The sequence below is a fragment of the Metopolophium dirhodum genome, chromosome 1 (assembly GCF_019925205.1).
Source record: "Metopolophium dirhodum isolate CAU chromosome 1, ASM1992520v1, whole genome shotgun sequence".
Taxonomy (NCBI): Eukaryota; Metazoa; Arthropoda; class Insecta; order Hemiptera; family Aphididae; genus Metopolophium; species Metopolophium dirhodum.
This window is the reverse complement of record NC_083560.1, coordinates 109,057,169-109,083,415: the sequence shown is the minus strand read 5'-3', so window position 1 is coordinate 109,083,415 and position 26,247 is coordinate 109,057,169. Positions and strand designations below refer to the sequence as shown.

Sequence of the window (26,247 nt, the reverse complement as noted above, 5' to 3'; positions counted from 1 at the left end):
AAAAATTTACAAATATATTTTCGTTTTTAATTGGTAGAATACGAAAAACAAAGAAAATTTTTTTTGTTCAGGTCCTAATTGAATAAACTACAATTAAAGTTCAATCAGTGTGTAGATACATCGAATTATAAATGATGACATCGATGTATATCCAACCATAGACCTATAAAAGAATTCTTTTATAGGTCTGTGATATCGAATATATCAGTTTACGTCGCTCTGTAGACACATAGCTTAAGTTTTGAAGTTTTATTCATTGCTAGCAACACAACCTGTGGCTCGGTAGGTTAGGCGTAGGTTTTCCAGGCGAAGGGACCGAGTTCGATTCCGTCACTGACGCTCTTCGGGCGGCGACTGACTGTGCCCTATGAATAATAACACGGCGTCACGGCCGTAATTCGACTTTTTTTGCATTTTTTATTTCGATTTTATTTTCACGTTATTTTTCATATACATATTATTATAATATACATGTTGAGAGAATCCGGAGCTTTTTAGGGCTCCGTAAACCACCCACGACAAAAGGGGAACACTTCTGTCGCGACCTGTGAGCCGCACCGCGTGATGACCCGAGGGCCAAGTCGGTGGAGCTCACAGGTTTTGTACACGCAACGACAATTGAATGCCGAGGATTTATTTAGTTAAGGGGAAATAATATTAAAATAATAATAAGAATGATATTAAGGTTATGAACAAGATATATTGGCACATGGAAAATACAAAATAATATATAATTTGTCGCATGCTTTCCCGGCCCACGGGAGGCGACACACCATATCACTCATGGTGTGTCCTCGCAGGGTTACCGGGAAAACGTGCTGGTAAAGGGGGGACAGGGGAAATTAGGTATATTACGACTTTGACGTGATGAGCATGCAGCATGCATGGTCGATGTTGATAGGAGCTGTCGACCGCTGCCCGGGCCCTCATGGCGGACTTGGCCCATCATCGTGGTTGACTACAAGCGTCGAAAAATGTTGACGGCAGTTGGCGTGTATTCAACGAAGTCGGTTGGTGAGTCAAAAAGGCCTGTGTGCCGCGTGGTTCCTGGGTGGTTGTGTGTTGGTCGTCGAACAGACGGGTGGATGGTCTCGACCGGGTAGGTGTGGAGCCGTGAGAACAACAGTACCAGCCAGGTACAGCGTAGGTGAAAAAGTGTTGAAACGGAGACCCGGCGACGGCGGTGGTCTTATGCCGGCGGCGGAGCTTTTTAGTGTTGAGTGGGGCAGGTCAGTGTCGTCATATTGCGGGAATACATCATATTTTCGGGGTGAACAGTATTGTTCCGCCGGTGCGGTGCCGCCGGACGCGACGAAAGCGCCGACAGCAACGGCGGCCGTGTGTGGCGACATGTGGACACCTTACACTGCGGGTTTGTGGGGGCCAGGGGACAATTATTACATAATACTGCGGTCACTTCTGCATTAGCGCGCGATAATCATAATAATATATAACTAAGGTACGCTCATTAGTGGCAATATGGGTACAGGTATGTTTGTGATATAATAATATTAATGCAAAAAATGCTGTGACGTTAAAATGTTAATATTTATTCGTTAATATTACATTATATGGCTGTATATTATATATTATATACCTATATGTTATTTAAATTATTAGGAATTTAACAAATATTATTATTATATTATACCATACAATAAATACATATTATATTTGTTTTTTTTTCGTAAATTATTTCGAATGTTGTTTGATTGGGTTTTTGGGAAATACTATTTTTCTTTTCACTTATGGCTGCTAGACGTCGGGTCTGCCTACCTGATTTGCTGCAGCACATTGTCCGCTTCCGACGAAGTCGGATAGCCTACATAGGTGGTTAACTTGAAAGTTGATAGATTTTGACTTGAAATGACTGACTTGCTAGCAGGGCCGGCGTTAGGTAATATTTGTGAGGGGTCGTGGTTAACGAAAGTGACGACTGAAATTCATGCATAATTATAATACTCTGAAAAAATTTTCTTGCTACACTCAAATTGTCAAGTTTTTGTTTCTACAATTCTATACTATGTTGAAGCAAAAACTCGGCGTAGAAATTTTGATTTTTTTTTATATCGCTATCTAGTGTATAACTTTGAGCTCATTAATTAGTGTACAAGCACTAAACATAAAATCTTGATAAATGCATATTTGTATTTATATTTTTCAATATTCACTATTAATTTATTGTAATATTGTTCCAGAGTAGGAATTCGTCAATGTGAGTCCATCTAGTCTTAGACAAATTACGAAGCTTCAAAGATCCTTCAATTTTTGATAGAGCTTTATCTAAAGTATAACTTCGTTTAGTACTTGAGGAGAAAAATACATACAAACTTTCTAAGGTCAAAAGTAGGTCACAAACTATAATACTTGCTTCACAACTATGTTCTACAAATGTATTTAATCTATGGGCCTGACAAGGGATATAAGGTATATGATAACCAACTAGTTCAGATAACATCGCTTGAGCTCCTTGAAATTTTCCGGACATACTGCTTGCATAATCATATGACTGAAATGCAATACGTTCTAAATCAAGACAGTTTTTAGTCAACACATCACAGATATTTTGAGCTGTACCTTTTCCAGTTTTATCAGTTACTTCCAATAGTTCAAGTAATCGCTCTAATGCTTTTCCTGATGAATCTACATAACGGACACAAACCGACATCTGGTCACGATTAGACAAATCTGGGGTAGTATCTGCCATAACTGAATACATATTTGCTGCATTTACTTCATTAATTATTTGTTTTTTTGTTTCCAATGCAAGTAATGTGATGAACTGATTTTGAGAGTCATGACTCATATAATTAACGTGATAAGGTCGAAATTTGGCTTCTTCTATCCAAGTCTTCATAACTGGACAGTGACGTGATAAAAGTAAAACAATTTGATTAAAGTTCCCATTTTTCTCATCTCTGTCTCCTCTGAAAGGTAATCCTTGACGTGCTAAAGTACGAGATACATCAAACAAAATTTTAATTACATCTTTATGAAATTCTTTCTGCTGAATAAAGTTAATGGCTTTTTTTTCTATGTTACTTATTAAGAAGTCCATCAATATGATTAGAATGTAAAATAAAATTGCTGTAATCGTTCAATGCGAATTGGTGAGACTTTGATGTAAAATGTAATTCCAATTTTCCTTTTCTGTTTTTACCTTTAGATTTCATCTTGTGCCATGTCCTAACTCCTTCTTTTGTCCATGATGTTTCACCACATGAACGATTCGGACCAGTAGGAAATAATCCACATATGAAACAGTAAATTGAATCATTATGTACACTACTCTAAATATGGATATTCTGTGAACCAATTTGAATTGAACTGTCGTTGTCTTCCTTGAGGAATATTGACGTTTATAGGATATCTTGGTAATTTTGGTTGAAATGGCCCTAAGCTTAATAAATAATTTCGTTGAGAGGACGACTGAACTTTTTCTCTTTTTCCAGGGTCGTGGTCCAAGAGTTTATCAATTATATTATTAGTTTCATTATTGTGACCTAAAGATAATTCTGATGTCAGAACAAATGTAGCCATTTTTACAAATTCATTAGACTTTTCATTGATGGAAGAAATCATACAGATACTTTCAGTTAAAAAACATATAGGATTAGGAATAGAAACATTAGTAACTTTTGTGAGGAGATTATTGCATTCACTTAACATACAAAGTAAAGCAGAAAATTGTCCAACACAATCTAATCATGATATTAAACAACTACGATTATTGTTTCATGATAATAACTATTACCAGCAAGCTGTTCATCAAAAATATTATTATGTCTATTTTTATCGTCAGTATGCGATAACGGTGAGTGGTAACCACGTCCTGCTTTAGCCCGTATAAATGTATAATAATAATACAATAAATGTGATAATGTGAAATGTCGATATTAATCTTAGCTGTGGAAAAAATCATCACCATTAAGCTTAAAATAGAACATATTTTTCCACTGTGGTTTATTTTATTTTATTAATTTTTTTTTCATATTTTTTTTTTTTGTATTTTTATATTTTATACATATTTTTGTTGTATTTGACAATGTGTAAAAATGTGCCGACTGAAATATTAGGTTAAATGAGTGAGGGGTCGTGACGACCCCTTAAACCCCCCCTCGCTCCGGCCCTGCTTGCTAGACACTTCAACATGCAGGTTTTTGCATTTTTTTTTTAAATAAATATAATATATACATTACATGTACATGTTTATATGTATTGTATTGGTTAATAAAATATTATGTATCTATATGTTGTTGTTTTTCAAGAATTATAATTGCACAATTCTCAAAATGTTCATTGTTATATATCATACAATAAATACATATATTTGTCTGTTTGTATATTGTATATAGTTTGTATTTTTCGTTAATTATTTCGTAAGTTGTGTGATAGGGTTTTCACTTGTAGCCACTTGACGTCGGATCTGCAATCCTAACCTAACCGCAGGTGGATTGCCTACCTGATTTGATGTACACATTGTCTGCGATCCGACGAATTCGGATTGCCTACCTAGGTGGCAAACTTGAAAGTTAATCGATTTTGACTTGAGACACTCCAATATGGTTTTCAACTTTACACTTTTTACATAAGAAAAAGCACCGGACATGCGATGGAACATACCACTCTATCCTCAACAGTTGGATTGCTTATTTTGGTTTCGTCTTAGACAGGTGATGACTGACTTGCTAGACACTAAAAACGCAGGTTTTCCAATTTACGTTTTCTTACACATACAAAAAAGCACCGGACGTACGCTGGGGTATAGTATCATTAAATTGCCGGTTTTCATTGACCATGGGAGATTTTTAGACACTGAAACTCGACTTTCAAACGTTCCCACCCTTTGAAATGAGACCAAATTATAAGAAATTCTTATCACAAAATCACCTCCGATTACCAAAATTATAAAGTTGTTCCATATAAGTGCGACATTTATAATTCGACAGTCTCCAAAATCAGTACTCACTTACAACTAACACGGGGGGAGGGGGTTAACTATATTTTCCATTCTTCAGTTACCTACGCTACCAACGTGGTCGGCAATCCACCGCAGGTGGATTGCATACCTGGTGATATACGCTTCTCATTATGTCCGTGATTGGACGCAGTCAGATTACCTACCTATGTGATTTTATGACTGATAGCTAGATAATGGAATACACCTATCGACTCTATACTTTTTAACAACAGGAGATCGTATCCAGCTTATCCATTAACAACGTTTGTAACGGTTTGCTAGACACACTAACTTTTAAACATTCCCGCCAAAACGTCAAGCCTTATTGCCAATCCATATCACTAATTCTTCTCACAAATTCTAAATTTTCGTATTCAACTGTCACGATTTTTACTTCAAAATCTGTACCCACTCTCAGCGAGTCCAATGTCCCTCGAGTTTCACTTAGAGCTATAAATATACTATAAATTACAATATAGTGAATATCTAAATACCTATATTTTGTATTAGGCATATTAGGTATATATTATCGTATAAGTAAAATACATATTAAATTAAAATTAAATTGTTTAAATATACTATTTTAAACACGGTTTTTAATTTTTTAAAACTCAAACAGTTTATTTTGTTTTAAACAGAAAAATACAGTTTTTTTTTGTTTTTTCCAAAAGTGAAAAATACACCAACTCTGGATATAAAATACTTAAATTTTTGATTTACGTATCATAAGTTTTCATTAGTTTTTGAATCAACTACAGCTTGTCCCGTTAAAATATTGACCTAATTACGCGCACCTTTGGCGGTGGAATCACGTCCTGTTTCTGCAATAATTTATATTTTTTCCTAATTTTTTTACCAAAAGATAGGGTATAATATACTTAAAATTTTGAAATACATTTTATAAGTTTTAAATTGTTTTTGAATTAATTACAGTTCAACTCGTCTACAATTTGGTCTATATTTCAGTACCTATGGTATGCAAATCCTGTCCTGTTTCTGCAATAATAAATTTTTTTTGATAATTTCTTTATTAAAAATTTGTGTTTATTCTACTTTAATTTTGGTGTACGTTTTAAAAGTTTCAAATCATTTGAGGCTTAACTGCATTTCACCAGATGCTTGGAGTACTAGATAGCTGGGCAAGTATGTCATGTGCTTACAATAATATTTATTGTTTTTACTAATTTCGGTACATAGGTTAATAAGTTAATATAGTCTATGTATTTAATGTACATTTTAAATAATAAATTTAATAATATAATAGTATTACGGAATAATGTATAAGCAAAGATAACAATATTTTAGGCCGGTTGGTTCAGGTCACACTGTTTTTCTTATCACCGCGAGGAATGGAATCGATCCCGTTCCGTCCCGGGTTTTAGTAAACTCCTTACTTGATTTTAATGGGTAATACTAAAACCCGGGACGGGACGGGACCGATTCCATTCTATACGGTGATAAAAAAAACGGTGTGGCCTGAACGAACATGGCTAAAATATTGGGAGTAACCGAATTGGTTCCCGTTAGGCCGAATTGGTTCCCGTCTGAAAAAGGTATTTCATTAAGTTGAGCCGAATTGATTCCCGTTCAAAAAAGGTATTTTATTAGGTTGAGCCGAATTGGTTCCCGTTTGTGTACAGGTAATTTTTAATTTTTAATAATTGGTACAAAATATAAATTAGACAGTATAAAATATAAATGTACCTACAAGGCTATACTCTATAATATATAGTATAATATACAATAAGATGGCTATATATTTATATATTGGAAGTTTAGCAAATTATCGGTGATTTCGAAGAAGTGAAGATTCGTGAAGACGATGTTACACTTGCGCGACAACAATTGACAAATTCACTAAAAAGAAAATGTGACGAACTTATTACAGAGCGACCATCTAAAATTATACGCAAAGAGATAGCTTCAAACAGTCATGGTGAGTCACTACTTCAAAATTATATTAACAGAGCCCGTAAAAATTTGAATGCTGCTAAATTAAGAACAATTCCCAAGTTACCTTCTAATCTTGAAGAACTGCATAAAAGTGTCAGTGAATATTCGTTAATAACTAATCTCGGAGAAAAATTTATTTATGACAACGATTCTGTCAACAATATAATTACATTTACATGCACGCAGAACTTGGAACAACTCAAGAAAGCCACTACGTTATTTGTCGATGGAACATTCAAAAGTTGTCCTAAGCAATTTTACCAATTATTTTCTATTTTTATCAAAGTACAGAATAGCTATGATCCTGTCGTATTCAGCCTACTCCCGAACAAGACTACTGACACTTACATACTTGCATTCAATAAGGTTGCAAAATATCTAACAGCTGGCACGGTTTTCGTTGATTTTGAAACAGCTATCCATAATGCTATAACTTCACAGCTACATCAAGTTACAGTTAGAGGTTGCAGATTCCATTTATGTCAGTCATGGTGGAGAAAAATTCAACAGTTTGGTCTCTCTAATGAATTTAAAGATAATGCTTCAGAAATCGGACAACTTCTGAAACTCTTTTTTGGACTGCCCTTATTATCACCCGAAGACGTCGAAGACTGTTTTTATAATGATTTGATGGCCATAAAACCTTGCTGCCCAAAATTGGATCAGTTCTTTGACTATGTTCATGATACATACATAATGACAGATAGTATCTTTCCACCGAAAATTTGGGCTAGATTTGACAAAAATATTGATAGAACTACAAATTGTTGCGAATCGTTCCATTCAAAGCTGAATAAAGAATTTACAAGTGCCCATCCTAATATATTTTATTTTATGGAGACTTTAAACAGTATTCAGACATTAAATTATATTAAATTTCGAAGTAATAATACTAGAAAACTTACTAGCAAACAAGAAAAGAATAACAAATTCTTGGAAAATTGTATGACTGAGTACCTACATCAATTGGAAGCTTACGCAAATTGAATATTTACAGAAAGTTTGCTTCAAATTTGCAAATCAGCGTTTTTAAACATTTGTATTTATTATATTTTATTATTTGTATTTTTTACCTACACCTAGTGATAATTGACTTCCGAATCAACGATTGAAAATTGTATATACTATATCATTTTTAAACGGGAACCAATTCGGCATGTGGGGTTGGAGCTCGGGAACCAATTCGGTACCAGCCAAAATATTGTTATCCTTGTACACATAAAATACTTATTAAGTACATTATTCCGTATTACTGTTATATTATTAAATAAATTATTTAAAACGTACATTAAATACATTGAATATATCAACTTATTAACCTGTGTACCGAAATTAGTTATAAACAATATAAACTATAAATATTATTGTAAAAACGAAAGAAATGTCACAGAAATGTGATCACAAGTTCTAGTTGCAGCTCATATTATGTACTAATTTATTTTTGATACTTATTGCTCTCTTACGCTCACTAATTTCGTTAACTTATATTCATATACTATCGTTGATTTACTGGCGCGATGCCGTCGTTAAAGTGAGGTCCGGAAATCGTCGTGACGGCGAGGTGTTGAGCGAACAAATCACGTGGAAAAAAAGCGGTCGGTCGGAAACGAGCCGTACGTGTTATTAAAGCGAAAGAGGGCTACCGCTCGACTAGAGGTGTGTTCATGAGTTGTTTGATTTGAAGAGTTAAATCACTAAAGTGAGTTGAATCAGTTGACTCAGTGTGAACCGAATCAGCAACTCACAATTCACATGACTCGGACCACCAGTGCTACCACAACGATGAACAAATCTGAATTGACGCAATTTTATAAACTCGTCAATTTGTTGTCTCATTGACCTGACCGTTGTACGAAAATGATAATAGCGGACGAGATTATTGTTATTTGCATAGTTTAAGATATACGGTTTAAAATTTAAACCGTGGATTATTTGTTAGTATTTTCAATATTTCCAAATATTTATTGAATATTTTATTTAAAGGTTATTATAGTTATGTATTACAATTATTAATAAATATCAAACATATTTTATTATTTTAGTTTAACTATAGAGTACCTAGGAGATTTTGTGTTTCGTTTGGTGATTGAGCATTTTCATCATTCACTGACATGTCTGTTCCTACGATAGTCTGATCTAGTAAGTTAGTTATAAGGGAGTGGTTCGCGCTTGTCAATACTTTATCCACACCCCTGATAGTCTGATCAACGTTCTTAAAAAGATTATCTGTTTCCTGTAGTTGAGCACAAAATAAAGTAAATGTTAGGTCTAACAAAGCTTTTTCAGATTTGGGTAGATCTGGGTTAGAGAATGTCACGGGCAAACTAGTGCGTCGGATTTTGAAATTTTTGAATAGCGGTTTCTACTAGAGTTTCTGCACTATCACCTAACTCAGGTGTAAGGGTTCGAGATTTTAAGGTTCGCTATGGTCACTCATGAACGAAATTTAACTCACTTAAATGTAATTAAATACTCGGACTAATACTAAACCTTTTAAAACGAATTAAATATTAGCGTTACAGCTATTCGTATAACAACATACTGTTGTGTAATAACAAAAATATTCTTAGTTTTTTATTTTGTGAAATACTTCAAAAAATTGATTTTTAAGTCCATGGCTTAAAATTAATTTTAAAATCGATTTTAAATATCGTAAAATATAAGTAATTGAAGTAGTTATGAGCTATGAAAATCCATAATAACTAACAAGTAATACATTTTTTGTCACGCCCGCACCGAAAGTTTGGTTTTGATAGCGGTTGAAATGTTGGAAAGCGTCCCTTTTCCGTCCAGCGTGCGGTAAAGTGGAAATCACCAAAAGTGCTAGGCGCACATATAATGCGCGTATCCCCTGACAAACTCACACTGAATTACTAAAACATAAACTTTTGGTTACATCTTATATGCATAATATTATAACCTCCATGCGTGACACTTGAAATAAATAAAACCAAATCGTTTCTTTCATAAAATATTGTTAACTTAGAATTATGGAATAGTTGTTGCATATATCCCTGCATTACCTTTGCCGTGATCGATGAATGCAGAGGCGTGACAAAAAATAGTATGTGTAGCTCGTTCAGGAAGGTAATTTCAGTCTTATTAAAAAATCTTCAGCTTTATAATATTAGTATAGATTATAATATTTTAGAACTGCGTTGGAGAACTTTTCACAAATATTTAGTTTTTAATTTGTATAATATTATAACCATATGAGTATTCTCAAAATTGTTTAGTATAAAAAAAGGACCCAAAATATGACCACAGAATATTATAGGAACATTTCTGTAACATTAATGTGCATCAATTAAAATGTTATTGAAAAATTATTGTTATGTAATCAATATTCACCAAAGATTCTAAGAAAATTTAATTGCTGTCTGGGATAGTATCAATTTTATCTGATTTAATATCATGTTTTCGTAAATGAAAATATATCTGCCTAAAATAATTTAAATACTGTATTACAATATTGTTGCTAAGAAATTGATTTTCATTGTACTAAACAAAACAATATATTACAGTTATTTTATTATAATGTATGTCTTAATATTTAATGTTATAGTATTTATATCTTAATATTTTTTCTTACTGATAATTGTAGTGTTATAATCCTGCTTGATTTATTAAAAAATACCCATATGCAACATGTTGATGCTAGATGATCAAAAGCGACAAAATGATCTGGTTGAATTCGTTGAACAGTTCAGTGAATCGAAAAAAGAAATTAAAACAACCAAGGAACCGAAAAAACTAGAGAACAAATGTGTGTGTTCGAAAAGATATTTTAAAAAATGGGAAAATACATTGAAATTAAAGTATATTGCGAAATTGGCAATTCCAAAACCAGTTCGGCTTAGGCCTTGGCCAAATCCAGAGTTGGAAGCAGTATTGCCATTACCAGTAAACAAGGCCACATTAACTGGTAAAATCCCAAATAGAATATACAAATTGGCAGTACCTAAAATTAGACATAAGGTGCCAGTTGACCTAGTTTATCGAACGTTCTCATCAGGCGATACCATGTATAAATACAGGAAATCTAAACATCAGCTAAAAACTCGTACAAGAATTCTAGAGCTTGCAGAACCAAAACCTAAGATTAGGCGTGTACATGCTAGATGTCTAAACTCTGAACATCCGGAAAGACTTTATAGTAAACCTAATAAATCTTCGATAAAGAACAATTCAGATGATTGGATTAAACATCAGAAGTGGCTTAAGAAGAACGCAGCGCCTAAAAGAAAATTTAGTAGACCACCTGAGGTTAAAAGACGATCAAAAATGTCGAAATCACAAACTGATATAATGTTGGATAGACTAGCACGAGTGCCAGAATTAAAACGATTTGTTAAAAAATTGGTTATAAGAACAACTGAACCAAGACCATTTGGTCAAATAACACCTATGGGGCTAGACTGGGTTCAGAGATTATCGGTACCGAGAAAATTATCGTCGGAAACGCAATTGAATCTGGATTATGATCCCGGTGTCATACCTAGGGCTGCCTTAAAAGCAATATTGTCGCCACGGATAAAAGAATTAGCTGAACCAAAATTTAATATAAAAACGGTCAACACAGAATTCAAAGAAAATGCATTCAAAATATCACCTACTGCGTTGACATATAAAGCCAGTAAACGCATTAAAAAATTGGCAATGCCACGATTACATTAAGTCATAAGACATTTCTGTAAATATGAAATAACCAAAATTACTATCAGATTCTTTTAAATTAAAGACATAAAATCGAACTTCCATTTAATGTAATTTAATAAAGTATTGAGTATATTTATAGAGCAAGAAACAGAGTCGGCGGCCGACCTGTAAGAAGGGGCATGGGCAATACTAGGATACGACATTCCGTGAAATGGTCAGATCGGGCGATTCTATCCTTGAACATGGTATCCAGAGGGGGGGGGGGGTGGCATACGTGAAATAGGGAATGGTAAACAAACTGACCCGACGGAGCGTCTCCCGTCTACGTGCCAGTAAACGTTTACATAATACGGGTGACCTTGGGTCTAACATCATATTATCCAAGTATTTCGGAGGTTTAGACTTCAGATCATAGGTAAACAAGTCCCCAATCAGCTGATCGAGTGTCGCTTCTATATTGTTCTTTGGAAATCATACAGAGCAGGTATTTAAACAGTTTACTCGGCGGTGGTGACAAATGGCCAACGGGTGTGCCTGACTGGCGCTGCTGACTGTGTATCTTAACTGTAACAGAGTATAGGCCTGTATTGACCCTAGTGGTCCCTATTTTGTGGTGATGATAGCAAACCTTTATAAAAAAAAAACTAATAATGTAGCATCCGTCAACATGGATGACATGAAACGATGTTAACATTATTTTACTAATTCTGAGCTGAACTGAAATCTGATATCTAACTGATATCTGCAAAAATATAATTTGCTGTCGTGTATAAGGTCCTACAACAACTAGATACTTAGCGAAAAACTTTAAACCCAAATTTGAGGGATAACTTTTAAAATTTAAATGGAAACCTATATTTTTGAAATATGATTCGTGCGCAGTTTATTTTTTAATGAATTTTGAGGGTTCGTTTACATTAATGTGTTAATAATTAAAGGAACTTTCGACATCTGAATATTGGTGTTAATTTATAAAATGTCAACAGTGAATAATATTAAAAAGTGCTTCTGGTGTACGACCTTAATAATCTGGGCATTGAATCATCAATTTATTACAGTATACAGTAGTCAGTACAAAACGTATATCCGTATACCTTTTTATATTATAACCAATTACAGATTATCTGTATTTATAATGGCCTAATTGCATTTCTTAATCAGAGAATTGATGGGTTTAGAATTTTAGATAATAAAATTATGTATAATCTAAGACCGTGATAATAGTGTTTTGTAATATCAAATAATTGTATCAATGATAAGCACAGAATAACCAGAAGGGCATATGTCACCTTTGTTACTTTCGTTACCCGTAATATTTACCAACTGTATATGACTCAAACTTTGTTCAATGACTAATTTAATATTCGGTGTATGTTCTAGATTTATCTTAACGTTTCTGTTGCCCGGAATAAAAATTCTTATTCGCAGCAGTATATTATCAGGTAGCGGACCCCGTGCTGTTTGTACGAAAGGGTATGATTTAACTTTAAAGTATCAAAGTTATACCATGTTTGTCGATTTTACTTAATTACACCTACAGTGGATTCATATAATCAATTAATACAAAATCCTAACCTAACCGTACTAAAATCCGATTAAATATAACCCTTTTTAAATTACAATATATTCTTCCCAGAGGTCTTATCTACACACAAACATTCATTTATATATATATATATATTTATCAGTCCTTTCATTCACAATGTTTCGAATCCTAATTTCATTACTGCGTTGACGTGAAGTATTTGATTGTCTTGGTCGTGGCATGGTATTGTTAATGAGAATATCGGTACAATAAAACAAAGTCGTACGTAGAAAATGCGTGATTGTGTTATTATAATACATTTATTTTATTATGTTTTTTGTTTATTTAAATGGTTGCTATTGATTACAAAAATATTATAATCGCGGACAATTTGCGACAACATATCAAGTAGGATATACACCTGCTATAAGTGCAACTCAGCCACTTTGGTAGATAATGTGCGAAAATTCGATTTGATGCATTCTTGTCCGAATAACTTATGGCCACTAACAATAAATAAATACTAATTCGAAATTTCTACTAATTATTTCTCCTATAACTAATTATAACTAATAGCAACTATTTATAAACAACAATGACGTCATTAACCAAAATGATTCAATTATGTAGGTAAATGTTGTAAAGTGTGTTATGATGTAAAACACATATTTTGATCTCAAATGTACATCTTTCACCGGTCATTGACGTCATTTACCAAAATTGTGGTAAATGATGATAAATCTCAAATAATATACTGATTGTTTTAATATGGATACCTACTATTTAATAATGATTTATTATTGGTGGGTGATTCATTTTTGAATCTCATCATTTTTGATTTCAATGAAATTAATGAAAGGTTAGGTTGATTGAAATGAATTAAATAGGTGCATATTTTTATAAATTATTTATTTGTACAGTTTTTGTTACCATGACATTTTGAACTGCACAACATTTCTGCTGCATTACAAGCACATTTTTTTGTAACCTCTCTTTTTACTGTTTGTAATTATTTCGATTGCTGCATTAAATTTATTCTCCATACCACGAATTAAGATATATAGGATGCCGAACGACAGCCCGTTATCGGTATTTTTGTGAAGTCGAAATTTTCCAGGTTCCCAAACTAACTTATGGCGCCGAAATGGTTACGGTGGCGAAATCCTTAACTAATTTTGTATGATTACGACCATCGAGTATCGCAATAAACATGGCGGGAAATTAACATGATGATAATTTTTACGATAAAGATACGTAAAATTATAAATCTTAGTAGATGGTAGCACTGTCTTAGTTCATTAAACGCCACTGTGGCGCTATAAGTCATTCTGGATTTTCGGAAATTTCCGTCTTCACCTGATAAGCTGTCGTTTGGCATCTTGTATATCTTAATTCGCGCTCCATACTTTAATATTACTTTTGAATAAAACCATAACGCTAACTCGCACTCGTCGCATATACAAGAATATACGCGTAAATACTAAGCTAATAAACTAATAGACCATTTCATATTATTACTTGGCTTATCGGCGTTATGGCTAGTCGGATTTTCACTTGTTTATCTACTTCCGTCGTGATATTTTTAACTAACGAAGCTAAGTCGTGTACTTAATACCTATACACTTATCACTGATCGTTCACACCGACACAAATGGGATGATACCGTACCTGGTGGTGTACTAAATCATACAAAATTTTATGAAAGACTCATTAACAACGGCTTGAAAAATCCAGAACCTACACAACTTCCACAATCAAATCGGGTTCTTGAGTATATTTTTGTAAGTGATGAGGCTTTTGCAATGCGACCAGATCTTATCAAACCTTATAACCGAGACTCTCTAAATAAGAAAAAAGAATTTGAACTACCGCTTGTCTAGGGCGCGCCGTGTCATTGAAAACACTTATGGAATTTTAGCTTCAAGATTTCGCCTCTTCCACACATCAATTAATTTAAAAGTGGAAAACATAAAGAATGTCGTCCTAGCATGTTGTGCTTTACACAATTTCTTGCGTAAAATATCACCCCAAAGTTACACCCCTCCTGGAAGTATGGACACTGAATATATTATCAACCATAGTGTAGAATTTGGAGAAAGATGTGATCATAAAAGGATGCATAACCTACAACGTAATATGAGGGGCCAACAATTATAAAGTGCCAAGATTGTGAGATAGAACTTAAATGAGTATTTTAATCAAGAAGGATCCGTAGCATGAAAAAAAATATATATATCTGTTCAGCAGTTGTTAACAAATATTAATGGTGTATTATAATAATTACTTGTATGTTTATTATCATTCCTAATTTGCTACCTAAGTTTTGTTACATTCTTTTTGAGTATACTCTATATATATAATTATGCAATAATTAACCAATTTACAATAAACAATAAAACAAAATGTACAATAATACAAACCTTCATATTTCATATTTATATTGTATTGCTATAATATTTAAATTCTTTAGAAATTGATATATAAATATTGTTTTTTAAGCAATCATAAGACCGGGCGCACATTGAGACGCAGGCGACGCTGTGCAGCGTAGGGCAGTGCAGCGTAGTTTTCTGTAATCTATTAGTTAGAACTTATTAGCGCATATTGGGAGGCAGGGCAGGGCAGAGCAGTGCTGTGCCTATGTTGGCCTGCGTCACGTAATGTTCGCGACACAGATTACTGCACACGTGCCACGAGCTTTGGCTATTACGATATTTATTTAAATAATTAAACTTGTTAATTAAGTTATCATTTTTTAAAAATTACTATGGAAGAAATTTTAATTGAAGCCGTCAGACATTACAGTGTCTTATTTGACACTATAGTCGGGCTCACGAAAAGTAAGCGCTGGCGGCCGATGGGTGGTGCTCAAATTATGTCTGGGCCAGGGGTTCTCAGATTTTCTAGTATTGTTCAGTTTTACCGGGTGACGCTACGGTATGCGGTGCGTCTTATGGCATACTTCAAATACTTCGGCGGGAACGTATTCAATGAATTAACCTTTTGTTAGCAGCTGCCTGCAGCTGCCTTTCGGTAGAGATTGACCTCACATTTTGTATAGCATTATTCATTATTCGTGAGCTCGTATTGTTGAACGCACGTGTACAGTGAACAGTGAAATTTGTAATAGTGTGTTTTGATTTAAATAGTTTCATTTTATAAACGTATATTTTGTTTTAAATTAATTTTGTTTTTGAATTCTTAAACATTAAAATGTCTTTTAAAATTAATGATACACGTAGTCAAACCAAAAAAGTTATTTTTCATGTATATAATTATTTCAAAGATCTGGCTAATTCGAATGATGAGGTTTTAAAAAAACATTTTAAACAGACAGAAAAAATAACTGCCGATGCTTGTGGTGTGTCTCTTATGACCGTAAGACGAGTTTGTGTAGAAGGATCTTCAACCAACAATAATCCGGATTCGCCACAACCAGGCCCATCATTTACTTCACCTCGAAAAACGTATAAACGTAAAAAGTATGCAACAGAACTGGACGATTTCGATAATGAGATAGTACGAAGAATCGTGCATGAATTTTACGAAAGAGGTGAATATCCTACATAAAAAAAAATTTTAAATGCTGCTCAACAAAAATTTAATTATAATGGTAGTCTTGCTTTAATGAAAAGATTGTTGATAAAATTAAAATTTTCGTAAAAAAAAGCAACGATGGACGAATTCTACCTGGTGAAAGCAGTACTGATGAAGATGATGATGATGAAGATGAACTTAAACTGTAAAATGTATGTAGGTACTTAATTTTTTTTTTACGTTTATAAATTGTAGTTACATTATTTTATAACAATTATATGATGTTTAATATTAGATATAATTTTGTAAGATACATATTTAAATAGTAACTGTAATTTATTTTTCTTAATCGTTAACATTTGTAAAAATATAACGAATTTTAATATGTATGTTGAATGATGATATAATAAAATACGTATATCAAATATTTAAAAAAACGCGCCAAATTGTTTTGGTTATCACTGATGTAAAACGGCCGTTGGAGATCGCTGTATTCAGCGCTCACTTTTCGTGAGCCCGACTATAGTCATGCCGACTATATGAAGGGCAAGTTGAAAAACGAAATATGGGAAAAGATTGCCAGTGAACTTAAATTAAGTAATGGTAAGTACCTAGTATTCAATTGATTTAGATAACCTAAAATAATATTTATATTACTATAATAATTAATATTTTTTCATTTAACAAATTTCATATATCAAGATTTTTATGAAAACTCGTAGGTATTTATAATTTATAAATTTGTGATTATACTTATTTATTTATTCAGATTGTATTATACACACGTTAATAAATAGGTAGGTATATACATTTTTTAAATTTGTATTTATATTTATTTATTTATTCAAATTGTATTTTACACACATTAATAAAGAGGTATATACATTTTTAAATTTGTATTTATATTTATTTATTTAAATTGAATTTGCAAAAAAAAAAAGATTATACTTGAAATATTTCATTTTTAATGTGAAAAATTACATTTTTTAGTTTTCACGAGTTTCCTAATATTTGTAGTGAAGTTAGTGCAACTGATTTGCATTAAATCGTTAAGATGTTCATCTGTTAACCGAGATCTGAAATTGTTTTTAATAAAGTTCATCTTAGAAAAAGCGGCTTCACAAACATATGTTAATCCAAACATTGTACACAGTTTTGAAATCAAGCGTTTTAGTTCTGGGTATTTACTTGAACAAACGTATTTCATCCAGAATTGATCCAGAAGTGTTGGTGACTTGAGTAAATTTTTCCTTTAAACTCATGTCTTCCTGGAATTCGATTATCTCCATCTGTAGGGCAGCTTTATTAGAGCCAAAAACGCTTGTGGCTTCACTACTCCATTCGCCGTTGGGATGTAATGAAAAACAATTATTCAAAATTTGCACTACATTCTCAATTTTTTTGAAATCAGTAAATCTATCTTCAAATTCAGATTTAAGTTTCTTTATAAAATTAATGAACTGATTGAGATCAATATCATTATTATCTTCAGCGTCATCAAAAACAGTATTTAAGTTAGGAAAGTGCAAACGTTCGTTTTCTGGTTTTCTATATCTTCGCAAAAGAGATCCATTTTCCTTGAAAAACATTTGATTTCTGACAGTAGATGGCACACTAATTTTCCTTTACCTTGTAGTTTGAAATTTAAATCGTTGATATGTTTAAATATATCTGTCAAAAAAGCGATAGATGTGACATGTTCTTTTATTTCAAGGAAATCTAAATAGTCTTTTGCACATAATTGATCACTGCTAGAAAGGAATAACTTGATCTCGTCCAATATTACGAAAAATCGTTGAAGTACCAAACCTTTGCTCAACCACCTTACATTATTGTATAGCTGTAAATCACCATATTGTGATTTAACTTCATCGAGAAATGATTTAAATTGACGGTGCTTTAATGATGATTTGGCTCGAATAAAGTTTACTATTTTGATCACTTGTGTCATTGTAGCTTCGAGATTTAAATTTAACTTGCAACACAACACACTTTGATGGATAATGCAGTGATAAGATATTATCTTGTTATTGCATTTCGGATTATTAATTAGTCTCTGAACAAAACCTTTTTTATTTCCAATCATCGATGGCGCGCCGTCTGTTGTTAATGAAATAAGTTTTTTCATATCTAATTTATATATACACGCGTTCTACGTAGACAGACGCTCGATGTTATGATCTTATCTCATTATTTATTATCGGATTTAAACTAGATAAAAACTATTCCGTGGATAAGGCCCGTTTCATACGCGCCACTCCGACGATGGCGCGTTTCCCTCGCCGGTATGGCGCATATGAATTTAATCAATGTAAAATGAAAACGCGCGTGCGGTCCGTAAAAAAAGTGCTCGAGGTCCGTATCCGGACCGCGGTCCGCCAGTTGGTGACCCCTGGTCTATAGCGAATCGCGAACAACGAGCCAAAAAGAGATCTATTGAACGCCAAAAATTGGTAGACCTCAAAACTCCAAATGATCCGCTTTACCATTTCTTTATGTCCATGTACCAAACTACTTATAAAATGCCACCAGCGTCTCAACTTACTATAAAAAATAAATTATTTGAAGTTGTTTCGCAAGTAGAGTCTGATCTTTTGAATTCTCAACAAAATAATGCTTTTCAAGAACTTCACTCACAACAGATACAACAAAATATCTACAGTCAACCTCAGTCTTTTTCTACGTGGTCATACGGAGAAAGTTCATGTGCAGGTACTTCTCGCGGCAGTTCAGTTTCTGAAAATGTTGAGAACCAAGATGATATTGTTCATTATATAAATACTTATACAGAATAATTTTTTTAAATTTTATTACATCAAGTTATTATTTCTAGTTATCTAATATTATAATATTAAGTATTGACTTATACAGAATAATTGTTTTAATTTACTTCAGAAGATGATAATATCACGACAAACGATTAAACTCGCTCCCGTGCTTTTTACTTATTACTCCGGTAAATATTGACAGTTTTTTGTGTTCTTTATCTTGATCTATTCTAAAAAGTGCGCTTTCAGACCGGTGTCGTTTTTGAGTCGGTCTGACCAATACCCTCCCCTCAAGAGCAACTATTAGTGCTTCCAGCTTATTCACGGCCGCTGTAGAAACGTGAGTTCAATCTTATTTTTATCGGTACAAAGCTCGAAAACCCGTGTCAGTCGTTATCGCGTTATCTGAGAGATTAGACCCGCGCACTGACCCGGGCGTTATACACTGTGTGCGTTTTATAGTTGAAACAACATTTATAAATATAAATATAAACATATACATCGTGATGCAGTGATCATTAGTTGTCCGCTCATCAACCCGCACATCTCATCAGCCCGTCTTCTTACCTGCAGCTTTGGTTGCCTACCTTATCTTACAAGGCGTATTCATTTAAATGAATCAGAGCTCACCCTCAAGGATCTCCACCCGATCAACCACTGCTGGCAATATTGCTTCTGTAATGTCTGGCAAGTCTTCTAAACCAGCCTCTTCTTCTTCCGATCTGCTGACCCTTGTTGTTTTTAACAACACTATGGCTGAACATCAAAAAACACAAAAAGAAACCCTAGCCCAATGCAAACGCTTGTGTGAATCTCAAAATGCTCAATTTTCTGAGCTCAATGAAAACTTAGGTCGTCTTTCCTCTCAGGTTGTTGAATTAAAATCTGAGAACGACAAACTCCAAAAAATCATCTCTAGTCTCAGCAATCGAGTCCAAGATCTTGAATCTGCAAACAGTAGTCGTCTTATCTCCTCGGCTGACACCTTTCCTAGCATTTTCCATGAGATCACGGAACGTGAGCGCTGTTCTCGAAATGTCATTATTCGTGGTGCTCAATAATCTTCTTCTTCTGTATTAGAAGATAGAGTCTCTAATGACGTCCTAAAAATAACCGAGGCTATCAAACCGTACTTTCCCGAATTACCATCAGACTTTAAAGCAATAAGGCTAGTTAAACCCAGTGATCGAGGTCCCCGACCACTCAAGGTTTTTTTCCAGTCCAAAGAAATAGCCCAGAAACTTGTCTCAGACTATAATACTAATATCAGATCTTCTCATACTGACAATATGCGCCATCCCATTTCGGTTACTCGTGATCGCACTCCCAGTGAGCGTGAAGCAATTCGTCGCGTATACACTGATTTGGAAAATCGTAAAAAGAACGGTGATTCTGACTTAGTAATCAAATACAGAGATGGACTCCCCTATATTGTACCGGCCCGCAGATCATCCCAGGACAGACGCCATCAAACATCGAACTCCGCCTTTACCCAATCAAAAAACTAACAGTACTCGACTGTTCACTGCCTAGGCAAGCACTCCGTCGCCTGAACAAAACTGTAAAAAATGACTCATGTTACTACTCCTGCTTAACTGATCCACTCTGCAATTGTATGTATAACATTAAACTTCGTTCTTCAAATTGCTCACGCTGCTACACTGCTGAAATAACTCTAGATTCTTTCTTGCTAGACTTCACTAACCTTAAAGCCTCATTTTGTAAACCTAATAATTTTTCTAATATTTGTAATAATAACTTTTGTGATAATGCCCTTAATTGTAACCTTAAAATATTCTATCAAAATGTTCGTGGTCTAAGAACAAAATTAGTTAGCCTCAGATGTTCTTTCCCCATGTTTCACTTTTATGATATCATTATCCTCACAGAAACCTGGCTGACTCCTGACATAAGTGACAGCGAACTTGGTTTCGCTGGCTTTCAAGTAATAAGACTTGATAGAAACCATAATAACAGCACTTCTACCCGAGGTGGTGGAGTTCTAATTGCCATCAAGGATACCCGTTCCTTTCATCCTATTTCACTAACCGTATCTAATGTTGAACAAGTATTTGTATTATTGTCCCTAAACTCTGGCCACTTATTGGTAGGAGGTGTATACTTACCCCCTCGTTCCCCCCTTTCTGTAGTTGAATCCCATACCACTTCTGTTGAACACGTCATTTCCTCTTATAAACCAAATTCCCTAGTCATATGTGGTGATTACAATCTCCCTAATATCAACTGGTCTTCTGATGAATTAGGATTAATCGGGACTAATGATCCCAGTATAATTTCCACAACTATTATTGATTCTTTTTCTTACCTTAATTTTTTCCAGCATAATTTCTTTCGCAATAATCATAGCAGTATCTTAGATCTTGTCTTTTCCAATTGCAATAGAATCACAGTCAATTTAGCAACGGAATATTTGGTTATTCCTGATCCTTACCACCCACCTCTTCACGTGGTCCTTCCTTCACAATCTGACAAATCAGTAGTTAATACTCATACTTATAAAGATTTTAAGGCCGCAAACTACCCTGCCATAACGCAATTTATTAACTCCTTTAATTGGGAGTTAACATTTTCACAGTACACAATTGAAGATGCAGCCTCTGTTTTTAATGAAGCCCTACTTCATGCTATCGATCTGTTTGTTCCCACAAAAATATTTAAATTGCCAAAATTCCCTGCGTGGACATCTCCCTCTCTCAAAAATCTTATTTTGGAGAAAAAGCGAGCTCACGCACTCTATAAGTGCTCGAGGTCCCCCTACGACTACTCAGCTTTTTCCGAACTTCGTGCTAAATGCAAGCGCCAATCTAAAATAGACTACCAGTCTTATATAAAAAATACCGAAAACTCGTTCAATCGCAATCCCTCACTATTCTGGAAATCTATTAAAAATCTAAACCAGAAAAACACTATACCCGCCACACTATTTTGGAACTATGATAAGGTTGATACTCCTCTTGATTCGGCTAACCCATTCTCTAAGTACTTTTATTCTATGTATAACAACTCTATTTCTCCACCCGTCAATATTTCTAATATTAATACTATTCCATATGAACTTCCTTCTAATTGTCACTTCTCCCTCAACGATGTACAACTTGCACTCAACTCTTTAAAAAACACCAATTCTAATGGCCCTGACGGGATTTCAGCACGTTTACTTTTTAATTGTCAAGATTCTATTGTTTATCCTTTATTCCTACTCTTTAGGCTATCTCTTGATGAGGGTATCTTTCCAGCTGCTTGGAAAACATGCTCTGTCACCCCTGTTTTTAAATCTGGAGATCCCTCGTTCGTTTCTAATTACAGACCTATTTCCATCCTACCACACATTTCTAAACTATTTGAGTCCATCGTCTACTCCTCAATCAAAAGAAGTCTTAACCATATTCTAATGGATGAGCAGCATGGTTTCCGTAGTGGGAAATCTACTGTCACTTGCAGCCTATCTTTCACATCATATATTTTAAAAAGCTTTGAATCTGATTGTCAAGTTGATGCTGTGTTCACGGACTTTAATAAAGCCTTCGACACTGTCATTCATAGCCGCCTTATCTCTGAATTGGATTCACTTGGTATCGGTAATCCTTTACTCTCATGGCTCCAATCTTATTTAAGTCAAAGAAAGCAATTCGTAAGAGTTCACGGCGTTGACTCTGACTTATTTATTACTCCCTCTGGGGTCCCCCAAGGAGGGCATCTCAGTCCTCTTCTGTTCATCCTTTTCGTTAACTCAATTAACAGGTACATTTCATCCTCTAAAGTTCTTCTGTTTGCCGACGATATTAAATTTTTCTCAAAAATTACATCTCCGTCTGACAGTCTTCAACTTCAATCAGATCTCAATACTTTCTCTCTCTGGGCCCAGCGTATTGGCCTAACGCTCAACCTCAACAAGTGTCATGTTATGTCTTTTCATAGAAAACGTACTTGCATAATACATCCTTATTCCCTTAATGGCTCTACTCTCAAACGTGTATCCACTGTCAAAGATCTTGGGTTCTATCTCACTCCTTCTCTTTCCTTTGAACACCATATTGATGTTACGGTTGGTAGAGCGTTAAAAACTCTGGGGTTCTTAAAGCGCAACACTAGCCTTTTCACGTCCGCTACTTGTCTTCGCTCCCTCTATTTTTCCCTTGTCCGCTCTGTCTTAGAATATGGCTCAGTTGTATGGTACCCATATCTAGCCAAGGACCAATTACGTTTAGAGCGTGTCCAAAACCGCTTCCTTTCCTACGCCGCCTTTATACTCAATATTGCTCACCCACCCCATGATTACCTACCAGTTAGAACTTCCTTAAATATCCCTACTCTCGCATCTCGTCGTGTCGATGCTGACCTCTCATTCATCACCTCCCTCCTCAACGGCTCAATAGATGCCCCTAACCTTCTGTCCTCAATCTCTTTCCGCGTTCCTGTGCATTTCACTAGAAATCACTCTTTATACCTTGTCTCCTCTCACCGTACTAACTACTCCTCTAATAATCCATTAGATAGAATGCTCCGCCTACTTAATAGCTCCTGATCTTTGGCTGACTATATTATTGTTTATCTCTACTGAATGTTTTTGTCTTTAGTTTATTTTACCTTAGCATGTACTCTTCTAGCTGAACGCTGTTTAGTATAAGTTTAAACTTAAGTCTATAATTATAACTATATTTTCCATGTATTTTATTTCATTATTATCACTTCATGTTAATCTACTAATTGTACAATGTATCTATAAATTGCCGCTTGGCGTTAAATAAATAAATAAATAAATAAAGATTAATAAATATGATTTACCATATTAATATAAAATAAAATCATTAACTAAAGGATCGTGTTTTTATTTGGGGTTCTTTACTTTGTTGTTAAAATAAAATTTACAAAATTGCAATGCTTAGGCCTTATTGTATAGTAATAATGTAATTATTGTTTATTATAATTTTATTGTTAAAACTTCAAATACATTTTAAAAAACTTACCTTAAAAAGACTGCCAGTTTTTCTTCAGGTTCAATCGGATTTTGAGCATTACACCCAAATGAATAAATAGTATCTCGTATTAAATGAAGAACTTCATTAAATTGATTTCGGTCCAGGCGAAAGTAGTTCAAAAATTGTTTGTCAGAAAATTCCGACGACAAATTGAATTCACCGTAACTTTGTCTTTTTTTCATAAAATTACTTTTCCACGTTTTTTTTTGTTTAGTTAACGAATATAAAAAAATAAGTTCATCAAATCCGTCATCAGAATCTGATTCAGAACTTAAATTTATTAAATTTTCGGCCATCATACTATCGCTCACGCTCATGCTCGTGACTGATATTAGGCGGTGAAACGTCAGAACTGCATAGTAATATGCGCTCACTTAGGTAGCGCAGTTTTTCCTACCCTGCGTCGCCCTACACTGCGCTGCGTTACCTGCGTCTCAATGTGAGCCCGGCCTAACTATACACATTTTATATAAAATACAAAGGTAACTATTAAAGGTATAATAAATTCTACATTGCCTATTAAAGTTTAAGATAAAATTATAATTATTTTTTTGATTTTTAGGTAGGTATCTTATTATGTTAGTAAGTATCATAATCAGATAAATACACTACATACCTTGACTTGTTCATTTAATATTCCCTCTACGCTGTGTTCAATCTGTCATAAATTAGAAATGTTAAATTAAACTATTCTTTGGAAAGAAATTAAATAAAAATTACTTAATGATATTCATATTTCTAAATTTAATATATTTGTATTATCCGTATCACCCGTCTTTTGACAATATTTAATTTTACTTATTTACTAAATATAAATCGTTCACTTACTTCTTGGTCTATTCCAACAGACACAGTGTCTTCGTCATCAACCGTTTCGCGAGGAAACGTCTTGATCATTTAAAAAATTGAAAAGATCAAAATACCTACCACAAGATCGGTTTGTATATGTCATTCTCTCCAGCCGAAGAGGTGTCTGACTTTTTTAATTTAGTAAGCACCTTCTTATAAACCGTTCTCAAGGAATTAATCCTCTTACTAACTGTCCCTTTGTTTGCCGAAGGGTCAACTTCTTAAAATTTTCTAATAAGTTCCTCATAAGCCAAGTATTTTTATGCTTATCGCTGTAGTCCTTTCTTTTTACTTGCAATAAGCAAGGAAAACTTTTATACGGTTCAATAAATTCAACGGGAAATTCATGGAAACATTGCCGTAAATCAGACATGTTCGCAAAAAAACAAAAACTAACCCTCCAATAAAATTATTATTAATTATGGTAAAAAAACGAAATTATGTTAAATTTGTAGGTCAAGCTGAAACTTGGTCTAGGCGAGAACTTAACGAAAATTGGACGAAAAGTTGTACAATGCGCCAAACCTGTGTTTATATGCAATGACTTGTCGTTCAATTTCACGGAAAAGTGATTCCAAACCCATCAGTCTTTCGATCCAATCTTGGATTTCATTCTGATTCGATAAGACGTACGATTTGCTGTATACACGCTCTATTTTACTTGATACGATTTGCCGTGTTCGATAATACGTACAATAAGTCGTTGCGTGTAAACCATCCTTTACAAACACCAAGTATCATAGTATTTATTTCCAGTGTTACATAGTTTTAAAATATTATAATCTACACTAATATTATAAAGCTGAAGATTTTTTAATAAGACTGAAATTACCTTCCTGAACGAGCCACACATACTATTTTTTTGTCACGCCTCTGCATTCATCGATCACGGCAACGGTAATGCAGGGATCTATGCAACAACTAGTCCATAATTCCTACTAGGGTTAGTATATTCCTTTTAATTTTATTTCTTACATCTAGTTCATATTCATCTAA

The 26,247-nt window shown here is 34.0% G+C and overlaps 3 protein-coding genes across 3 annotated transcripts; 2 read left to right on the top strand and 1 right to left on the bottom strand.

The window, feature by feature from the left end:
• The first annotated feature begins 6,446 nt into the window (after window positions 1-6,446).
• LOC132949732 (uncharacterized) lies at window positions 6,447-8,960 on the top strand. Its single transcript, XM_061020769.1, has 3 exons — window positions 6,447-6,513; window positions 6,762-7,721; window positions 8,956-8,960. The coding sequence occupies exons 1-3, from the start codon at window positions 6,447-6,449 to the stop codon at window positions 8,958-8,960; spliced, it is 1,032 nt and encodes a 343-aa protein (XP_060876752.1).
• Window positions 8,961-10,561: 1,601 nt separating this feature from the next.
• LOC132933904 (uncharacterized) lies at window positions 10,562-11,590 on the top strand. Its single transcript, XM_061000178.1, has one exon. The coding sequence runs from the start codon at window positions 10,562-10,564 to the stop codon at window positions 11,588-11,590; it is 1,029 nt and encodes a 342-aa protein (XP_060856161.1).
• Window positions 11,591-18,144: 6,554 nt separating this feature from the next.
• On the bottom strand, window positions 18,145-18,585 carry LOC132949724 (protein FAM200C-like). The gene has a single exon (XM_061020758.1). It carries the CDS (start codon window positions 18,583-18,585, stop codon window positions 18,145-18,147), a length of 441 nt encoding a protein of 146 aa, XP_060876741.1.
• Between the last annotated feature and the right edge of the window lie 7,662 nt (window positions 18,586-26,247).

Bases quoted from the DNA above. Each gene is read 5' to 3' on its own strand.
- LOC132949732 (XM_061020769.1), top strand. From the start codon at position 6,447: ATGGCTAAAATATTGGGAGTAACCGAATTGGTTCCCGTTAGGCCGAAT. The intron at 6,514-6,761 runs GTATTTCATTAA...GTGATTTCGAAG, and splicing joins TTGGTTCCCGTCTGAAAAAG to AAGTGAAGATTCGTGAAGAC.
- LOC132949724 (XM_061020758.1), bottom strand. From the start codon at position 18,585: ATGACACAAGTGATCAAAATAGTAAACTTTATTCGAGCCAAATCATCA.
- LOC132933904 (XM_061000178.1), top strand. From the start codon at position 10,562: ATGTTGATGCTAGATGATCAAAAGCGACAAAATGATCTGGTTGAATTC.